The following is a 20,768-nucleotide window of genomic DNA, read 5'->3' as shown; positions in this document are numbered from 1 at the left end:
TGAACTTTTAAGGTAACATTTTTTTCAAATAATGCATTGAGCTTAAAAGATGAGTTGCTGCTGCTACCTTAGAAATGTGATTTTAAACAGAGCTTGGAACAATATAAAAGAAAGAGGAAGTATCAAGTTGTTGATTTTTTTTTATTATTATTATTATTATTTATTTTTTTTGCAACCTCTATACTAAGTGGTCTTAAGTAATCCTATTCATTCTTGCTTTGTACTGTATTAGGCCCTGGTAGTCCGTGGGGCAGAACAAAATAGAGAAAACTAACTGACCTGACTGCGCTAAATGTGTATCTAATTAATTTGGTCTCTAAAAATGAAGATTCACTGAGCTTAAATAATCTGCCAGGCCAGTGTAGTTAATGCTAGGGTTGTACTAATAAAGATTTTTTTTAGCCCATACCAACAGGTGATTATTAACCAACCATACTGGCCAATATTGATCTGATATGCAGCCTGGCAGCTTGGAGAGCCGTGTCCAGCCAGTAAATCTGGCAGGGGGGAGTTGGGGACAGATTGAGGCACTGATGTTAAGGGAGTAGGGCTGGGGCAGGTGTTGCACAGCTGGGGCAGGGGGGACAGATGGCTCCCACCATTGTGCATGCCCCTGTGGGGAAGCATGGGGGGCATGTGCTCCCCTGAATTTGTGTGCAGGGCAAAGGTGGGCTGCTTGCTGCGGCCTCTTCCTCGTGGGGGTTAGACCAGGGCTGTGCTTGGGACAAACTGCAGCCTGGGGGGGTAGGGGTTCAGGCACTCCAAAATTCACTACTGCCTGCCCCAAGTGCAGCCTCCGTGCCAGGAAGAGGCTGGCATAGCCCCCAGGCTCAAGCAAGCAGCCTGCCCTCACCCTGTGCACAGATCCTGGGAGCACATACCATGCATGCCTTCCTGGTGGTGCATGCAGCAGCCAGGAGCTGTTCCCCTCTGCACCCTTCAAACAAGCTGCCTGCAGGTCTGTCCCATGCCCTGCCCCACCTGGGCAGTGCCTGCCCCTGCCCCAGCCCCACTCCCTCCCTCATCGTAGGGGCCTTTGATCTGCTCCCTACCGCCCTCAAACTTACTGCCAGGAGGCTGCTCTTCACGCTGTTGGACTGCACTCCTGGCTGCATGCATGCTGCAGGTACGTGCGCGCATGTGGCATCAACAACATTAGCCATACCGGCCAAAAAAGCTGACTGCTAATGTCAATTTTCCTTTTATTGGTGCCAATATAATATGGGCTGATCTATATCGGTGCACCTCTCGTTAATTCACGCTACTTTCTGTAGCTAACTATACACAAAGGAGCAATGTGGCTAGCAATAAGTCTAGCTGTATTTTAAACTAAAAGGCCTGATCCTCTTTTAAATGTTTGTATAGTTGACCTGAACGAAGAAACACAAACTTTATAACCTTCCGATTAGAAAATGTTTGCAAGCATGTTAGCCAGGAGAGATTTGAGTCTCATATTTGTATCCATTTATGTAAAACGTTATCTATTTTTTTTAATTTCAAGTGAAATTGAAGCCATGAATACTTTGGTTTTTATATACACATTTGTAATAATTATCCCTAGAAGAAATAGCATTTCCTAGACCCTATTACTGCCCCTATGCTCTTCATCCTGTAAGGTTTTCATGATCAATGAATGGCATCTGATGTTTTGAGATCAGGGCAAAGGGGTTTAAAATGTAATTCTAGAACAATATCTTTCCTCATTGGTTCACTATGTCACTCCTTTTGGTAGTAATAATTTACTTGGGAATAAGAATCCCTATGCATACTATGGCTCATCATGCTTTCAGACGTCTTAATTTAGCATTGTTTTATTCTTCATTTTTTAAAATTTACTCTGTGCTTGATTCAGACTGAAAAGGGAAGAAGGCTAGTACTCAGCCTCTCCATCTGTTTATTTTTAACCACTTTTCAGATCTAAACAACTTGACCCTTGGCTATCTTAATTTTCTGGTTTAGTTGCTTTGGCTAGCTCAGGTTGCTTTTAGCTTTTTCTTTAACACAGTAGATCAGTCTCCTACAGCTGTTAAATGAAACTGCAATAGCCTTCATTTTAGAAAGCATATGTTCTAAAAAAACTAATCTGTCTACTGTTCTAGTAAAAAGACCCTTCCATGGGTTTGCATCACAGCAAATTATATACTTACGTGTCCTTCATTTTTTAAGAGCCAACTTACAGCACTGAAGCATATGTAATATATAACTTACTAGCCATAATGCAAGCCCTAGAACCAACTTCTAGAAGACAAATTAATTCATGTGTACCATTATCAATAGTCATTTTGGAAAACTATTTGACTTTAACTTTGGTCACAAAGATTACTAGAATGTGTTCTGGCTTTAAGCAACAAGGAGATTTGCATTATAATACTGTTTTACATCAATCATTTGAATACAAATATTTTAATATTAGCTTAAGTAAAGTTAAGACCGCATGCTATAATATGAAAGCAAATATCGCTTCTCTGTATATTAAGTGCTTCTGCTTCTATAGCTTAAAGTCCTGAGGGGCAAAAACAGAAGACTTGATATTACTTTTAGTCAGTATTTGAAAATTAACTTTTTACTTCAGTAGTCATTTAAATATGAGAACTTAACGACAAATACTTAAATTACAGGTTGCATAATATACAGAGTTTAGTGCTATTAAAAATATGATCAATTCTTAAGATGTGCTAAACAGCAATTACAGGTTTTAGGTTATAGTTGCTTCAAAAATATGAACAGAAAAGGGATGTTCTCTCTTGTTTTTGCAATACAAACATTACACATACCTTATAATTATAAAAAAATTGTTAGTGAATTCAATCTCTTTTTTCCCCACATTCTTACTATTATTTATAATTACATGTACATGCTTAGACTTAATACATGATCTGCAACATTAAGTGCCTTGCACTCTAATTATACAGAATGAATGAGGAATTTTAGCACTACTGGTTCAGTGGTAGTGTGCCTGCTTCTACAAAAGAGGACTGCTATTCTTCATAACAAAGGAATCAGAATACTAGTAAAAGTGATGCTTTGTCTTTTTCCTGTTCAATTAGGTAAAGGTGGCATTTGGGATTGGTAGTTAATGGTCCTGCTACTTCAACTGCTGTTGCTCATGTAAAAATCAACTGGCATATCATTCATGGAAACATAGTTTTCAAGCAGCACTCATTCTAGGCTGGTATTTTCTTCCACTGAGGAATCAATGAAAGTTAAACACCCAAATCCCATAAAAATGCACTGAGAGCTTGTCCTCTAAACTCCTTTCCAAATTCTAACCTTAGTAAATATATTCCTTTTGAAGTCTCAGATAAGCTCGATTTTTCTAGTTTTAAATTATCTATTACACAAGTGATGAGTGTCTTAGAAAATTTTTGCTTGTTAGCTGTTGATTAGCCTGTTGAAAAAATTAAAATATTCACTTAAGAGGTAGATGGTTTCTTAAAGAATGCACAGAAAGCTCAATCAACTTTGTAGTTGCAAAAAAGATTTTGAATAATCCTGATTCATAGAATCAAGGCAACATTTATTTCTTTTTAAAAAGGGTGTACCTGAAGCATAGCCTTCATAGTTCTTTTGTAGATGGGTGTAACACCTATCCAGCCTATATTACTCTAATATGCATTACTCTTGATAGATCATGTCCCTATCCTTCTTCCTAGTATTAGAGGCAGCAGGTGTAACTTCCATTAATCAAGGAACAGTACATGTTAGAATATGCATTCTTCATAAATCTCATCGCTTGACTGGAAAAACAGCTCTATACTTTCTAGTATGCTGCCAACAAGGCTCTGGGTTTAGGCACCCCTTGTTAAAAATAAATAAGTATTTTTGTGGTTTTCCCTTACACACAGCTAAAATTCTACTCTTACATTCTCCCATATCTGACTGAAAATGCAATAAGTCTTTTGTATACTACTTCCAAAAGTGAGAGAGAGAGAACAATTATTCCACAAATCAAGCTGAATGCCCAACGTGGTCCAAAGTAAGTGTATATCTGGCTCACAAACACTGGCCCAAGAATGCGTGCTCCACTTCCAGAAGCAGTTAGCCAGCCCATATAGACACCCTAAAATAGATCAAAGTACCGAGGTTAGGAATAACAGCAATTTGACAGCTGATTGTTCTCACAAGAAACTCATAATGACTATAGAAAAAGAGAAGTTACCAGAAAAAGTCACTGCTCTTTTCTTCACCATTACTAGATTAAAAAAACCAAAACACAAGTAGTTAAAGTAAAAATTAGAAGACAAGCTGATGATGACATGAGATGCTGCAATACAGCTTCTGTACTTGTGGAAAGTTACAGCTCCATCATATTACACTATCTGCTGTTCAATATATTTCAAGTTGCAACACATGAAAACTGAAGTTAAACAGCAATCTCAGTTTATCACTTGGTTCATCATTGTTAGTCCCTACTGTTTTGTTGGCATCATGGCAGAAATTAGAGAAGTACTTGAATATCAGACTAAATTAAATCTCGATGGCTTGGACATATTCACATTCATTTTTATTCCTTATGTACCTTTGTTTGACAACCCCTACATTGATGATCTTAACATCTATCTAACTTGGCTATCATACAAGGGCTATCATACCTAGCAATCCAAAGATACACGTCAGTCCTGGGATTAGCACATTAAAGTTCTCACTTTTCAAAACCTGATCATATTTTAATAGGTAAAAGTTTTCAGGACTGAAAGCATATGATAAAATGTGATTGGAAGAATATGCAAATCTTTTCCTCTATAATGGCAAAAAACTATTAACATTAAAAAAACAAATCTCCCCATAAAAGAAACATTTATTGTGTGAAAGAATAGTAACACAAGGCTTTCTTTCACCATTATTTAAGTATCAAAAGATTTTAATACTACTTTGTAGAAGACAAGCTTACTTTTGATTCAGCAAACTAGTGTTTTGTTTTCCCCCCTCACATACTACACCTAACCTGAGACACCTTAAAGAAGACTCATCATTTTCTGAATATTTGAGCCCCTTGAAAACAGCAAATCAAGTGCCCAAAATGGAACCATCCACAACTAACATTCAGTTTTGAAAACCCCAGAGCACTGTACACACTAGGAATTTTCACTGGTGCTATAACACTCAGAGTTCTAGTATCTCTTGTGGCTAGTTTAACCACGAACAAAGAAGTCTCATATTTATAGTCACACACATTTCAGCACAGTCTCTCCTCCCTCCCCACAACCTTGGGGGAATACAGAACAAACTATACTTAATGCTCTAGGAACAGGTTTACAGTTCTGTAATGGCTCCTCATATTCTGTCCCTCCTCTGTCTTTAGGATTATCATGTTTATTTTCTGCTTTACATGCTGGCATACACAACATGTATACATATATATATCTTTTTAAGGATAAAAGACATTTAATAACCCAGATAAATAGTTTAATTACCATACTCTCTCGCACATAATGTATAACCTTGCCCTAAAAAAGAAAAAATCAGCACCCCAAAACTAGGGTGTGCAGATTAAGCAGGGAAGTTGATATTTTGCTTGGGATAGAAGCACCCTGCTTTCATTCCTGTTCCACAATACAGCAGCTGTTGTATTACTATTCAGACAGCTGAGGGAATCAATTGACCTAATGACTCACTATTCCTCAGTCCACAAAGGTTAATGCCAGTATATACTTTTTAAATGGTCTTGATGTTCCACTAATTAAGATAGCAAAGTTAAGTTTAAAGGGTTATTTGCTAGCTGCTCCTGAGCTCTCTCTCATTTCACAACTCTGGAGACTCTTTAGCTCTTCTCCAAGTCATATATCCACCCATGGAAACCAGTCTTCAAAAGCAGCTAGGGTTTTAGCTTTAATTAAGCAGGAAAAGGAGTGTGGAGTCAACTGAAGGTTAGATTCTGTCCCTGCTCTATACAGCCCTAACGCTGGAAAAAAATCTTCATTTCTTCATTCTGACTTTCAAAAATATAGTGTGTACTAAATTCATGGGCACGTATGCTTAGGATATGTTGTATTTTCTTCACGAACATTTATCTTTTTACCAAAAAAAAAATCAAAAAAAATCAATCAGTCTCCTTAGCAGTTCTGTGCTGTTCTTGGACTCTGAAACAGATAATGTCAAAGCATACCTACAAACAAAAGATGCAGGTCACATTTACAAGATGACACCCTGTATCCTGGAAAGCAGCAATTCTGAAGCCAACTAGGGAACATGCTGGATAACTAGCTGAACATAAGCTTCCAGTGCAAGGGGTTAAGAGGGCTTGTGCATTTTTTGGATGCATAAGTAAAACTATAAAGAAATAAACAAGGAGGCAATAAAGATTCTGTATCCAGCATTGGTGAAAGGAGTACTGGCACAATATCCCCAGTTTTGTAGCCATGCTCCAAAAAAGGATATTGACAAAACAGGACTGCATTACATTTAAAAAAAACGTGATTCGAGGTGTGGAAAAACTTGTCTTACCATGAAACTTCTAAGATTGTATTTAGTTAATTAAAAAGGAAAATAAAAAAATAAAGATGTAATGTGATCAGTCTATAAGTAAGCACTCATTGTAAGATTTATAACTGTAATGGGGTATTTAGGTACAGGCAAAAAGGCATAACGAAAACAGGCTAAGATATGGTGCACAGTTTTTCTTCAAGTGAGGATAATTAACTATAGGAACACCGTATTTAGAAGTGTGGTGGATCCTCCACTGCTTGAGAATTTTAAATTAATGTTTTATGACATTCTTAAAAATACTATACTTGACCTGAACCACCATGGGAAGATCCAAATGTACGAATTTCTGGCTCAAGTCACACAATGTAGACTAACTGATCACAATGGTCTATTCTTATCTTGAAATACATGAATCAATTTGATTTCTGTCTTTTGCAAAGATTACTCCTAGCAGATACATTTTTATGATTTGTTTTTAAATGTCTAACAAGGAGAAGAATCATCCTATAATAAAAACCAGCTTTGATCTAAAAACCGATTATGTCAAACATGTGTGGCAACTACCACAAAATCTGAATAAGTCCCTAGGTCTTGTGCTTACCTGGGGTTTTGGTCCGAGAATTTTTGAGTATAACGTATAGGACATAACATGACAGGCTGGGTAGCCCAACCCTATCAGTACATCAGAGGCGATATACTGTGAGAGATAGATCACAGGTGTGTACAGGCACCAGGACTGCACAACAGGACATCCCGTTGGCTCTTCTGTGTGATTGAATGGTAGCTGCATTGTTTGCGTATTCCATAAAGGTGTAAACATTTCACTGAAGGTTGCTCTTGGAATGGAATTATTCTTTATATCTGTGAAATAAAACAAAGCACACCATTTTAAAAAGTTTTTAACAAAAGGCTTAGACTGCAGTTTTACATTAATTATGGTTATACCTTGCCATTGGATATTTGGTAATTTTTTCCCCCAAGGTAATAAAATAAAGAATCCAACCAAGACAATTATTAGGCCTCCATGGAGTAGTGCACGCTCACCAGTCCTGTTGAATAAAAAAACTGTAACTAATTGTGACCAATTAGATTTTTAAAGCAGCATCTAATATCACTTACTATGCACAAACCCTGATTTCTCACAGCTCATTCATACGGCTGAAGACAACCTCTTAAATGTAATTATTTGATAGAGTACAATAGAAATTAATTCAGTCCATGAAGAGTATGTTTACAAACTTCTGTTGGCATACCTCAAAACTATACGGGTTAGAGGTGTAGAGAGGACTGATACCCGACCAGGATACTCATGTTTACTGTTGCCCCTATTTTTAACATAATTTTGCTGATATAGCTATGTTTTCTACTTTTTTTCCTCCCCTGGTTGTTTTCAGTAGCATAACTGGGGCAGGGAAGGAGGGATGTGGGGAGGAAAGAGAGAGGTGACCAGGGCAGTAGCTCCAGGTCCTACCTTAGGGAAGGGGGAGAAGAAGCAGAAGGTGCAAAAATGGCAGCCACTGCTGCACTGGGTTCTCAGGTTGCAGAACTGTCGAGTATTCAAACTAAGATTACTAGGATTCCTGCACTGGAAAAGTGCTCTTAGTGTAGTGTAGCATAGCCTTGATAGAAAGCTCTCTAGACATTTGTGACATCTCTTTACAGTAAGTTTAGCAAAACCAAAAAAACCTAAGCAACTCCAATGACTTACTTTTTAGAAATTATTTTAACCACCATGAAGACAATGATTGATTCAATGCCCACTCCACCAAGGATTATTCCATTATAAAAAACAGCTTCTTTCCTGGGCCAGGAATACATATCCATTGTCAATGGAGTAGCTATTCTAGGTAGTAAAAAAGGAAAAAATCAAACAAAGTAAAGGGAAATGAACAAAGACTGTTTAACAGTAGCCGCCAGATATTTGCTCCATAACAGCAGTTCCCAAACTCTAACAGGTTGCGCACCACCAATTTAAAACGATACAACCTTAAGTACCACCAGCAATTTTTTGTCATAAAGTAATTATAATAAATCTGCTAACGTGTACCACTGACAGGCTGTCTGTGTACTGCTGGTGGTACCTGTACCAGAACCGCTGTTCTGTAACATATCAGATACAGGCATACAAAAACTCTTCCTTCCTGCCAGAGCCTAGAATGTCTCACTGCTTTTAACTTAATTTCATCATCCATCACTTTCTCAAAAAAATTCTATAGACCTGATTCTCCATTGAACATTTCTGTACACTTTATTTCACGGGATTTACAAAAGCATTATATACAGAGTAATAAGGAGGAAAAAATCAGGTCCTACGCATGTATACGCTTTATTTCATCTGTAAGAGATTTTTCAACATAGCTACCATTAGTGTTAATGGAATTTACGAATCTAGTTTAGAGGTTCTCAACCTATTTGCCAAAGTGGGCCACACTTACAGTTTTAAAACATGTTTTAACAGCGTGTCACATAGACTGCAGAGGCGTGCTAATTGGCCACAAGTTGAGAACCACCGATTTAGTTCTGCTCATATAATCAAAGTTCTGCCAGGTACATTATAGTCACTAGTGCCCTTGCGAGTAAACAGATGTTCATTTGCTGAAATCCTTCACTCCTTTTCCCAGCTTTATTCCAACTCACTAAAGGATTTTATACTGTAGCAACGTAACAAGAATGACTGGATATTTCTCCATTTAGAATGATGCTTTGCAATTCTTCCAGTATCAAAAGCATTTGCAGCTTCTACTGGTCCAGGAAGTGAAACACCCAAGTGAATATCCCATCCAAATTCTATTGTAGGCAGCCATATATATTAATCTATGATTGATTGTTTTCTGATCCAATTTAATCTTGCACAGGGGTAGACTAAATTGCTACATTTTTACCAAACTAGAATTTGAATAAATTCAAATTGTTTTATAAAAAAGCATCTGATGTGTAAGGCATATCAAATAAAGTCACAAGAAACATCACATATTATTTAAACCCCTGTAAAAAACTTATTTCTTAAAAATGGTCAGTTTATACATTCAGATTTAGAAGCAAGTCACCCCCATACTAAAAGGCATAGCTTATTTTATTCTTCTGAACGCGTATTAAATCCTATTACTACTACAACTACATTATAAAAGTAACAGAGATTTAAATCCTAAGAAACACTAAATTACTTTGAAAACTATATTTTATTTTGTATGTCAAAAAACTATTGAAATAACCACTGAAAGAAAACCTCCACTGGAGTGGAAAGCAATAATTATGCAGAAGTGCACTGCAATGATATACCAAAAGTTTATTAACAGGAAGTAAAAGAACAATGCATTTAGTTGAAATGACTGAAGTTGGGTCAATAGGATTCAACGATCTGCATTCAATTTGACTAGGACACTAGGAGTATGCATCTGTAGTTGTGCAAGGAACACAGCATCTTTAATGACCACAAATGATGAGGAATTCTGTTTTACGTTACGTTCAAAAGTTGAACCACCAATTCCTTTGCACCAAAGTACTTTATACCAGGCACGTTTACACCGAGATGCTTACTGTGCGAGAAATTGAGTAGACTTACGTTTCGAAAATGGCAAAACCAAACAAGATGACGAAAAAAATAAAGTTGATTGCTACTATAGCAACATGGTCAATGTTTCCTTGAATGTCCTGACTCACATCTTCACTTTCTGTGTAGAAACATAATAATAAACTGCAGAATTAAGAGGCTGTACAATGCATTCATGTGCTCTAATCTTATACTTTTTATGAATTCATGTCTGTAGCTAGTAGAGTATAATGCACAGCCTCTGCCAGTTTGGGTGCATACTGCTAGACAAACTTACTTAAAAAAAAGGTTGTTTCTTAAGAGAGAAATGCAACAACATGTTACCTATAATTTAAATTTCTTTGCAACCCATAGACTTGCATAACACTGATATTTGAAAAATATGATATGAGGTTTTACAAGGTGAACATTTTGAAGGTTCTGCACTGATCAATAGCTTATCTCATGCATGCTGTCACAAAACAATCACTAGATTAGAACAATAATTTTGATTCAATACTGATTTAAATCATATCTGTATCATAACCTGAGGACACATCATTCTGTTTCCCAATATTAAGGATGAGTTGCCTAATCCCCTGTAATATTACTAAATGAAAGGTGGACCTTAAAATAGAAAGATGTTATTTGTAAGACAGTGATAATAAATTACAGTATCAAAAAGCATCAGTTTTCAAGGAAAAAAAATGGTATTACCTTCCACTTCAAAATTGATGCTTTTACATTGCCTTCCCATGTCATCCACTTGATGTTCTCTAAACAATGAAAATGGTTCTTGTTAACATAGTACACCTACTTCATTTTTTAATTAAGCTGGTTACAACATTTCTAATAATAAATAATTGGTAAGATCTTTCCTCCTAATTAGCTTCAGTACTTTTACCCAGTATTTCTATCATCCACCTATGCCCATTTCAAGTTGAGCTTCCATTAAATTAATATGTTTTTTTTTTTGTTTCTACAATTCAAGGCATGTTTAAAACATAAGCTGAATAAGACCATCAAATTAAAAGAAAAACCTCTGCACAACAAAGACAATTCAGATTTAAGGTCTTAAAGTGATTAATAAACTTAAAGCTGAGCCTATGTTTAAAGGCTTGTTTGAACCACAGTTCAAGTTTGGCTTAAATGCCTGAGTTAACTCTGTCAGACCTATGTACTGTAAAACAGGATCGTCTCTCAGAGGTGCACAAAACAGCAATTACACAATGAATCTACACCTTGTTCAATGGTAGGAACAGTCCTAAGGAATCAGCCTTTGGACTATGCTGCTCGTTTAGCCTTTTAAGATTGATATGGATGCACCGAAAGGATAAAACACAGAAAGCAAGTTGTGCAAATGACAGACATTCTGAAATGTGATTGCTATTGCACATTCCAGGGACTGCTACTGCATATTCCGAGTGCAGTCCCCTTCCAGTGCTTTTGAGAGTTCTTATAGGACTAAACGTGGGAGTTACTCTCCAGTATAAGCTGTGGCAAGAATTAGCTGCCCACACATGCCTGTCAAGAGAAGAGAAAGTGTCTTCCAATCCTGCTAGACTTGCTATTATTATGCTAAACAAACCCTGTTTTCAGGTCTGTAGTTAAAAAAACATTTGTTTATAGACAAGAGACCTAGTCATTTGTACTTGCAGAGCAAGCAAGTAGAAAATAATCTGTGGGGTGCACTGCACCTCTTCATTTTTACACACCCTTCCCAGGTTCTCTTTTACAAATAAAAGCCACTAACTGGTACATCAGGCCACAGTGCTCTTTTAAAGTTCTTCCCAAAGTAACTGACATCAATCATCTAGACCAGTGAGTTTCAACCTTTTTAGACTCAAAGCACCACTACAAAAATGCCAGGTCTTAGCTTTCATCCCTTTTTTTCCACTACAGAAAAGTGACATTTCTGCTTTTAAAGAGGAATCAGTAAGACCACAATGAATCAGAAAGCTTTTGGCACTACAGATTCCTACTTGAAATATCTAGGTTTACCTTGTGAATTGTGCTTTGGCACCCTGTTTGAGGATCACAGATCTGAACTCACTTTTGGAATAGACTCTCGTGTTTACTGTCTCCATTCAGAAAAACATTTGTAGCATTGGAGTTTCCTATGCCTAATAAAGAATTCTTTCCATATTAGGAACACATAAAACAGACTGCCATAGAGGACAATGTGATTGGGTGAACTTCACCTTTGGAAGTGGAAAAATTGTTTATGGTTGCAGAACAAACTGTAGTTTAAATGATCTGTTCATTGTAAATAACATGACAATACATAAAAATGAAGAGACTCCTGCTTGAAGAAGTTCTCATTCTTAGAGACAGATGCACACAAACATAGCATCTTCGATGCCTAGCAGCTACAAAATATAATGCAAGTTAGACAGTAACCTACATGCAAATATTACATGCATCAAGTCTAAGCTGATGACACTAACAATAATTTTTTAACTTTCAACAAACAGTTTATTAACACTAAGTTTTGTTTAGCAACATGTGATTGCCTTTTACACCACAGAAGCTAGAAAGTTTGAAAAATAAACTAAAAACATTAAGTTTGATATGTACTGCAGGTTGTCACTACTATTCACACTATTGCTAAGTTTGAAAGTCCTGTCTTGTACTTTAAAATTGCAGTGGATTTATTTGTGCTAAATACGGAATAGAATCTTCCATTATATGCATAAATATTTCACAAGCCATTGACAATCCTCAAACAAGAATACTTTCTTTTTTATCTGATTACCTGAATACGGCAAAGATTAAAATAATATTAATAACCCCAAGAAGAGCTCCCAACAGAACTGGTGCTGTATACATGTTCAGCTGGAGATGAATAATTTTCCACGTTACTCCTTTTTCTCCCATAAGAGTAAAGCAGGTCTGAAAAACTTAACATAAAAACATTTGAAAGATCAATAGAACAGCATTTGACAGAATAAACAGGAAATATTAACATAATCAATGTTTTATCATTCTAGGAATATCCAACTCAAACCAATGGCATCCCAACTTACTGGAAGCACATGTAGCGTTGCAGTACGTAATCTCTGGAAAGCCACGTGAAAATACTGGATACCCAGCAGTATAATGCTCAAAACCAGTCAAACAAGTGCACAAGACCAAAACAGGAAAATTAACTACCACCATATTCAGAATTTATTTGCAGAATTCATTACCCATGAATCGTCTTGGTTATCACTACTTAGTCTCCCTGTTTTGGAAAGCTTTAGCTCTACAACTCAAAACATCCCTCTTGCTAGACACCAGAAAAAGAGAAACAACTATATTAACTCTTCCCTTCTGTCCCCCAACCCCACCCCAAAAAAAGAAAAAAACAGGTAATAAATGAAAGTGTGTTTGTATATTTCTGTAGTGCTACCCTTTGCCTGTAACTGCCGGGAGGTACATCAAGTTTTCCTACCAAAATGCAGAAGCATGTGCCAGAAATCCACATTTTTTATATGCAAGTCATACTGGGAGATACCCTCCTTGCCTGTATGTCCCCTTTAATGATTTTCCAAAGTTGACTTCAGAACCAGACAACCATCCAGAGAAGACCCTCCAGCAAGGAATTACCAGGGATGTGCTACATGTGTTCTATAATGCCATTTCCAATGTTTGGGGGAATCTGGCTAATCAAGGGGCAATCTGTAGCTATCGCTAGAATGGAGTCAGGGCTGCATGAACATGTCAAACTACTCTCCCTAAATAACTTGTAGCCAGTTGTAGAGTCTTTAGTGGCTCCTAGCCCAATCAGGCATTTTGGAAATGTTTTTGTCAACCAATTAGTCACAAAACTATGGCCCAGATTTGCTACATAAGTTTAGGAGCCCTTAGTAAACTGCCACCAAAAATGTAATGAACAGAGTAATACTTGAAACATTTAAATATGACTTATATAGTTGTGTTTTTGTAGGGGTTGGTGGTGGGAAGAGAGATATTTTGTTTAGACAACATCTACAACGTAACTTATGGATACCCCAACATACTATGCTAACAAATCCAAAGTTTTGTTCACAATGCTAGTGTTGAAATTCCCAGTCACAATGTACATTTTCCTCCAAGACGGCAAAGGAATGGGATTTGTTTGAGAAGCGTAAAGAAATAAGACACACTATACCTGGTCCTAGTATGAAGCCTAAAGCTTGGCAAGCACTAGTGTTGGCCATAGCACTAGTTCTTTCTGTAAGAGAAGTAGCACTGGCAATGTATGATCGAACTACTGCTACGTTACCTAAAAAAGATAAAAATTATTTACATAAGTGCAAAGAAATTATTCTCCAGTCACAAGCTGTTCAATTTTTCTTTCTTATGTACCAAACAACCAGTTTGCTCAAGGTACTCACTGCTTTCCCAACACAAGAAAGTGTTTAATTTGCAAGCCTTTGCACAGGGCTAGCCAACTCCTTATGTTGTCATATTAATTGCCTAATAAACATGTAGTTAATCATAAACCACGTGTTCTCTTAAGCAAGACAAAAAAAGCCATCTTCAAAAGTGAAAGTTGCACTGTAATTAATTACCTGCTCCAAACCCCACGAGGGCACGAGCAACTAGCATGTAGAATTTGTTGTGTGAAGCAGGTACATGGACATAAGCATAAAGGCAGTTAGCAGCTACTGAAATAGCAGATGAAACAACAAGAGGTTCTCTTTTTGGTCTGTAATTGGACCATAAACCAAACAGGGGAGAGGCTACCATTTGACCAATGCTGTATGATGCAATAACCCAGCCCAAGAAACTTGCATCTGCTGTCAGATCAATCTGCAGAAACAATAAAGTGATTTTAAGAAATACAGTATGACATTTGTATTACAAACAAAAACAATTTTGGAATCAGCACCCCACAATAAGTAAAATTCTCTTCTATGTCTCTAGACACTGGGCACGTCTGCATGTTACCCTACAGCAACATAGCGATATGCTACATCACCGTATGGCGCACTATAGCAACCACACGTGTCTACATGTGATCACTAGCTATGTTGCAGTATGGCGATCACACTGGTCTACATGTAAATGCTAGCTATGTTGCTATAGCAGCACGCTCCCTGCTTATAGTATACCACTATGGCAATGTAGTGGGGAAATTTAAGCATGCATCACCTGTATGGCATAGTATGGGCAGTTACTGTGCTGTTTTAGTACTTCCAAAAGCAAGTACTAAAGCACAGTGCAGTAAGATTGCTGAATGGCAATGTGTAGACACGCCCACTGCGTAGAAATAACAGCCGACTCTGCAGATTCTGGTCTGCTCCAAGGTTGGAGAGAGGCTGAAGCAATGACAGCCATATCTTCAGGCTGCCCTAAGCCCAATAGGTTTCTCCTAACTTTACCTCTACCTTAACATACCTCATCTTTGCTCAGGCCTGCAAGGTAGTCTACAGAAAAGAGACTAACAAGAACCATCTATTATTCCTAGACCATACGGATCCTACCCAAAACCTGTGTATCTAGAGGCTACTACAGCTTTTTTAAAACCGGGCTGGAACAAGTGAGAATCACCTTCATGGCTGTGTCCACACAAGTGTGGACATTTGTTTCCGTGGGGAGAATTGGGAGCATGTCGTGCACCACTGCTAGTTGTCCTCAGGGAACACCTCTGTCACACTCCCTATGGTGCGTAGCAGGTAACGCTGGGCAGGGTAACCAGCACTGGGCTGGCCCCAGCAGCCTTACTTGGGATCCTAGGGGCCTCCTGGGGCTGCAGTGGTGATCCTGTGGCTCGGAGTCTGGCCAGCCAGGATCTGGTTTTGAGTAGTGTGTGCTGCCCCAGCATGCGTCGCTCTACTTTTATTTTTTTGGCCCCTGGATATCCTGGGGTCAACCCCCTACCCCATGCTGATACCTTGCAGTGTGGAAAACAGCTGAATGTGTGGTATGTGCCACCACAGACATGTACCACATACCGTATGGCCACGCTCATTTGGACGTAGCCCATGAGTGCAAACATTAGCTCTAGTGTAATAAACCTGGATATTTTCATAGGGTTTTTTTAATCTTTAAACTCTGAACATTTTTTTAAGTTATAGCAACCTGTCCAACATACTAATAAATAGTATTCTGTGCATTTTATTTCCAGTACTGCTAAAAGAATTTCAGAGAAAAACAAATAATCTTAGGGTCACAATTTTCTATGAACTTACTGTTCACTGCTGAATTTGACTGCCCATATACAAGTAAATCTCTGGTTCCATTTTATCCCCCTAGATTTCATGTTACATCTTCTTCTGAGGTGTTTATTTCCAGAAACTGAAACTTCCATATATGCCTATCTTATTTTTTCCAAAACACACAATTTCAACTTTTTTATTTACTCATAGTCTCTTCTAGGTGGAGGTATGCTGTTGTTTCCCTCTTCTCCTCTTATGTCAGCCTTCTACCTTGACATTAGCACTTTTAACTCTCCATCTCTTTCCTTTCTTCCTTCTTTCCCTCTCTCTACTTAAACCATGAATTTCAATAAGCTTAGTGCATGCTTATACGTAAGAATATAATTACACATACCATCACTTATTACACATTACATTTCCTTAATGTAGTGATCATGGCATAATACAACAACTAGGAACAATAAAAAAGACTGGGGAACCTAATCTTTTAGGATTAATAACCTAAGCCTCTATTGATTTAGTAAACAAAACAACCAATTTATATGGAATGTTAAAGAAGCTGTCAAAGAAGACTGGGAAAGGGAATTTTCAGTTTAGCCTTTCATAACTACTTTCTAACAATAAATCAAAACTGTTTTGATTTATTGTTAGCTTTATTTCCATTGTATACTCCCCAAGAAAGGATCGTGTCTCCTTTTTGTCTATTCTGTATATAGTACAATGGGAATATAATATAATCCTGATTGGAATTTCTGGACATTTTGTCAATTCCATTTGCAAGTAACAGGGCCTCTGCCCAGATCCACAATTTTATTCCAATACCGTTAAAGAATACAAGCTAATATACTGTATATTACATATTACTTGTACCACGTTTTAGAAAATAGGGTACATCAAACAATCTAGTTCAGAGTAAAAAAATAAAAATATTAACACTTTGTACAAATTCTTATGTGGTAATGCAAATTTGTGCTGAGGATGGTCATTGATCACAATTTTAGAAACTATGTTGCTATTTTGAAAGTGTGCAACAGGCCCAAACAGATTCAATAACATATTTCAGTTTAAATAAGACAGCTTTAGTGTTTGTGGAATTAACATAACAACAGGAGTACTTCTATTTAGGAGTTTCCTATTTCCTAAATAAGCCTTCAACCCATCAGTGGAGATCTGAGCAGAATCTTGTTGAAGAATTAGACTTCAGCAGTAATGATCCCATATAGCAGAACAAAACTTTTATTGTACTTAATTATAATACAGATTATAATAATTCATCATTAGGATTTACAAACCTTTTGGAGATATGGCCATATTGACATAATTACAATTGAAAAACCTGTGATGCATTAAAAAGAAGAGAGAACTGGAATTACTTTATTTTACATTACTCCATTTGATATACATATACATCTATATATTGAATCAAATATTTTAAAAACAGATACCACAAGCTAATTCTTGTATTTAAAAATGCTATATCCTCAAGCTGAAGTTCCAAGTAGCAATAAAAAGTACTATACATGCCCTGCCCTGGAAGAAAGAACAGTAATTTTTCTCACTGAGAAAACTCTTAAAGAACTTTAAAAAAAAACAAAAAAAGACACTGCAGTATGTGTGTATGAAACATTTTTATATGCCAAACACCTAGACTATAATGATGCTCTGACTGAACTAACTCAATGCAAGTTTGCCCTACATGAGAATAAGGTCATTTCCCCTCATAAAAAAGGATTTTCTTGATATCAAACAGTACTTTTACATTTTCATTTGTGTTTACCTCATCAAATCCTAAAGCCACCCCAATATCATTGTTAACCAACAGAAAAGTGAAATACCACAAAAGCAGTTAAATTAAAAGTTGAAAAGAATATGGGCCTGAAATATGAAACTATTCTGCAGTTAAATATAATTTTACTATATTGAGTAAAAAATATTGCAGTTCCCAACAAGTAAACATTAGTAGGTAAAAATACTTCCAAATGCAGAATGCCAACAGCATAAAAAATGCTCATTCTTAAATACTGTCACGGTTAATATTCATTGATTTCACTTTGTATGTTATATAGTAACCTTAGCTTTGGCATCAAGTTGGAAGTATGCCTCACCTCAATTCTGAATAAATATGAGCACCTAGCATGGCAGTTTTCAAGCTGGGGTCTGTGGAAACCTGGGATTGTGTGATACAGCATTAGGGGCTCCACAAAGAGATCGGGAGTATTGGTAGAGTGCGCTGCAAGGCAGCATGCTTCTCATGTCAGGCTGGGTCACCTGACTCTGGGCAGTGAACCAGGGGTAAGGTTGCACGGTAGAAGTGATATGAAAGGGTTCTAGGCAGACAAGGTTCTCTGGGTAGACATGATCTCTTTCATTAGACCAACTAAATAGTTGGAAAAAATTGTTCTTTGCAAGCTTTTGGGCACAAACACCCTTCTTCAGGCATAGGGAGAGTCTGCTGGTGTTTTGTATGCTCTCCTGGGTAGAACAGAAGCCAATATGCAAAATGCAGGTCTGTGAAACCACCCATCCTGGCCTTTAAACAAGCACCAAACCTCACCATCCTCATCACCAGAAGCAAGCTTCTGGCCCAAAGCATACTGAATGGATTCAGACCACGATGCAACAAAAAATGTAACACCTGCCAAAACACCTCCACCAGTCCCACAATAACTACATCCCGCAGCAGAACCATCACTATTCCTGGATCTTACACCTGCATCTCCAGAAATGTAATCTCTCTCATCCAGTTCACTAAATGCCCTGATGGAAAATATGTAGGAGAAACCAAACAACACCTGCACACCAGAATGAATGCACACTGGAAATCTATCAAAGAAAAATACCCAATTACCTGTGGGTGTACACTTCTTACAAGACAATCACTCTCTCCAATCTCTCAGTTCTAATCCTCAAAGGGAATTTACAAAACACCTTTCATAGATGAGCCTATGAACTTCACTTCATAAATCTACTGGATACAAAAAATCATGGACTAGATATAGACATTGGATTTATGGCACATTATAACCTGCCATCTGATAACCCCAGGTACCCCTCTGCATTTTGCCAGCTACATTCTATCACCAGCTCAATCTCCCCACTCCTCCGCACCTACCTGTCTCATACCTACTGTCCCCCATTCCCTCCGATTCTCACTGCCACACATTTGTATTTTCACAGACCTGCATTTTAGCTTTTATTCTACCCAGGAGAGCACACAAAACACCAGCAGACTCTCCTTATGCCTGAAGAAGGGTGGTTCTATCTATGAAAGAACAATTTTTCCAACTATTCAGCTGGTCTACTAAAAGATACCACATCTGCCCAAAGAACCTTGTCTGCCTATGTCCTTAGACCAACAGAGCTACAACCAACAAGCACGAAAGGGTTCTATGGCTTAAGGAAGTTTGAAAACCACTGAAGACTGCTCTGTTTTTCCAGCTGGAAGCATGACTCAGGTGCCATGTTATTGCCTCACAATTTTCTCTCAACCATTTTGCAACCTATTACCCAGAAAACAAGATGGAAGATATTTTGCAGATTAACCCCACAAGAGGTACCCTCCTTTTTAATTCATTGGCTTTATCTTCTCTAGCCAACAAATTAGTCATATGAAAGAAGAACAGGTGGATTCAGTTTTAAAGCCTTGACTGCTTGGATTTCTCAAATCAAACCAGTCATAGTCTGGAAATTCTGGTGTATGAATGTCAGGTTTACTCACCTATGCTACTGAGAAACATGGTTATGTACATCACCCAAATGGAACGCCATCTACTCTTATAATGCTGCTGGGTTTCCACAATGTCTCTGTATCTTAAACCAAAAAAATAAAAAGGTGAGAAAAAGAAAGGAAAAAAAAATCCGATTAAAAAAGCCTTGGCAGTCTTTGAGGAGACTGGACAGACACTTTGCTGGGATCTTTTGATCTCAGCAGCATTCCTGCCCAAAGCAGGGGGTTGGACTCAATGATCTTTCAAGGTCCCTTGCAGCCCTTATTTTCTATGATTTTGTTGCATTTTCTTTGGTTCTTAATTCAACATTTCTCAACCTCCAGGCCATCAAGAGCATGTTGTGCAGGCAGTCTGAACCTCCTCTAAAGCCACACCTGCCCTCAGTGGGCAGCTTTTCCTTTCACAAGCAAACCCAGGGCTCACAATGCCAAGCCGAGATGGCGCTGAGCAAAGAGGGAAGCGAGCAGCCAGGACAGGAGGTAGCACCACAAGTTAAAAAGAGGCGGCTGGTACTGTTCAAATCCCTGCCCACAACGTTGGCTGGGCCGGGCTGGCCGCCGGGGCAGAGGAGTGGGGCTAGCTATCTCTGCCAGGCGCAGCCCTCTGGGACCCGGCTGCGGACAGACGTTCAGGTGGAAGCAGTACGGGGCGCGGCCCCTCGCGCCTTCAGCCAAGCCGCAAGCTCCCGCAGCAGGTGCCATCGGGCCCGGCCCCGTAGTGCAGCCCGCTCCGCCACAGTCCCTACCTGCCCTCCCCTTCCTCTAGCGGCCCGTCCCCGGCCGGGCTCAGCAGCGGCTCCCGCTCCCCGCGGCTCCGGCCGGCGGCCATATCGCTCCGGCCCCCTACTTCCAGCACAGGGTAACCGCGCGCGGGGCCGAAGGCGGCGCTAGGAAGGTCCCGACCACTGCGTCACGGGGCACACGCCGACCCCGCCCCCGGCCCCGCCCCCCCGGCTTTTCA

At 38.5% G+C, this 20,768-nt stretch overlaps 1 protein-coding gene across 1 annotated transcript; it reads right to left on the bottom strand.

Annotated features, from left to right (window-relative positions):
* Window positions 1-122: 122 nt before the first annotated feature.
* Window positions 123-20,733, bottom strand: MFSD8 (major facilitator superfamily domain containing 8). Its single transcript, XM_019494477.2, has 12 exons — window positions 20,554-20,733; window positions 19,799-19,890; window positions 17,373-17,416; window positions 14,491-14,731; window positions 14,088-14,201; window positions 12,711-12,855; window positions 10,673-10,731; window positions 9,989-10,097; window positions 8,135-8,269; window positions 7,372-7,475; window positions 7,028-7,287; window positions 123-4,060 (listed from the first exon to the last, which is right to left on the bottom strand). The coding sequence occupies exons 1-12, from the start codon at window positions 20,634-20,636 to the stop codon at window positions 3,860-3,862; spliced, it is 1,587 nt and encodes a 528-aa protein (XP_019350022.1). The 5' UTR covers window positions 20,637-20,733; the 3' UTR covers window positions 123-3,859.
* Between the last annotated feature and the right edge of the window lie 35 nt (window positions 20,734-20,768).

Source organism: Alligator mississippiensis, chromosome 2, assembly GCF_030867095.1.
Source record: "Alligator mississippiensis isolate rAllMis1 chromosome 2, rAllMis1, whole genome shotgun sequence".
NCBI lineage: Eukaryota > Metazoa > Chordata > Crocodylia > Alligatoridae > Alligator > Alligator mississippiensis.
The sequence above is the reverse complement of the archived record's forward strand: the minus strand, read 5'-3'. Positions and strand labels throughout refer to the sequence as shown.

What these genes read in the sequence shown, in the direction of transcription:
- MFSD8 (XM_019494477.2), bottom strand. Translation starts at nt 20,636, where the DNA reads ATGGCCGCCGGCCGGAGCCGCGGGGAGCGGGAGCCGCTGCTGAGCCCG. An exon ending in TATGGCCATATCTCCAAAAG is followed by an intron (nt 14,732 to 17,372) that starts GTTTGTAAATCC and finishes TTGTTTCTGCAG; the next exon opens with ATTGATCTGACAGCAGATGC. An exon ending in TTCTCGGACCAAAACCCCAG is followed by an intron (nt 4,061 to 7,027) that starts GTAAGCACAAGA and finishes GATCTATTTTAG; the next exon opens with GGTGTCTATATGGGCTGGCT.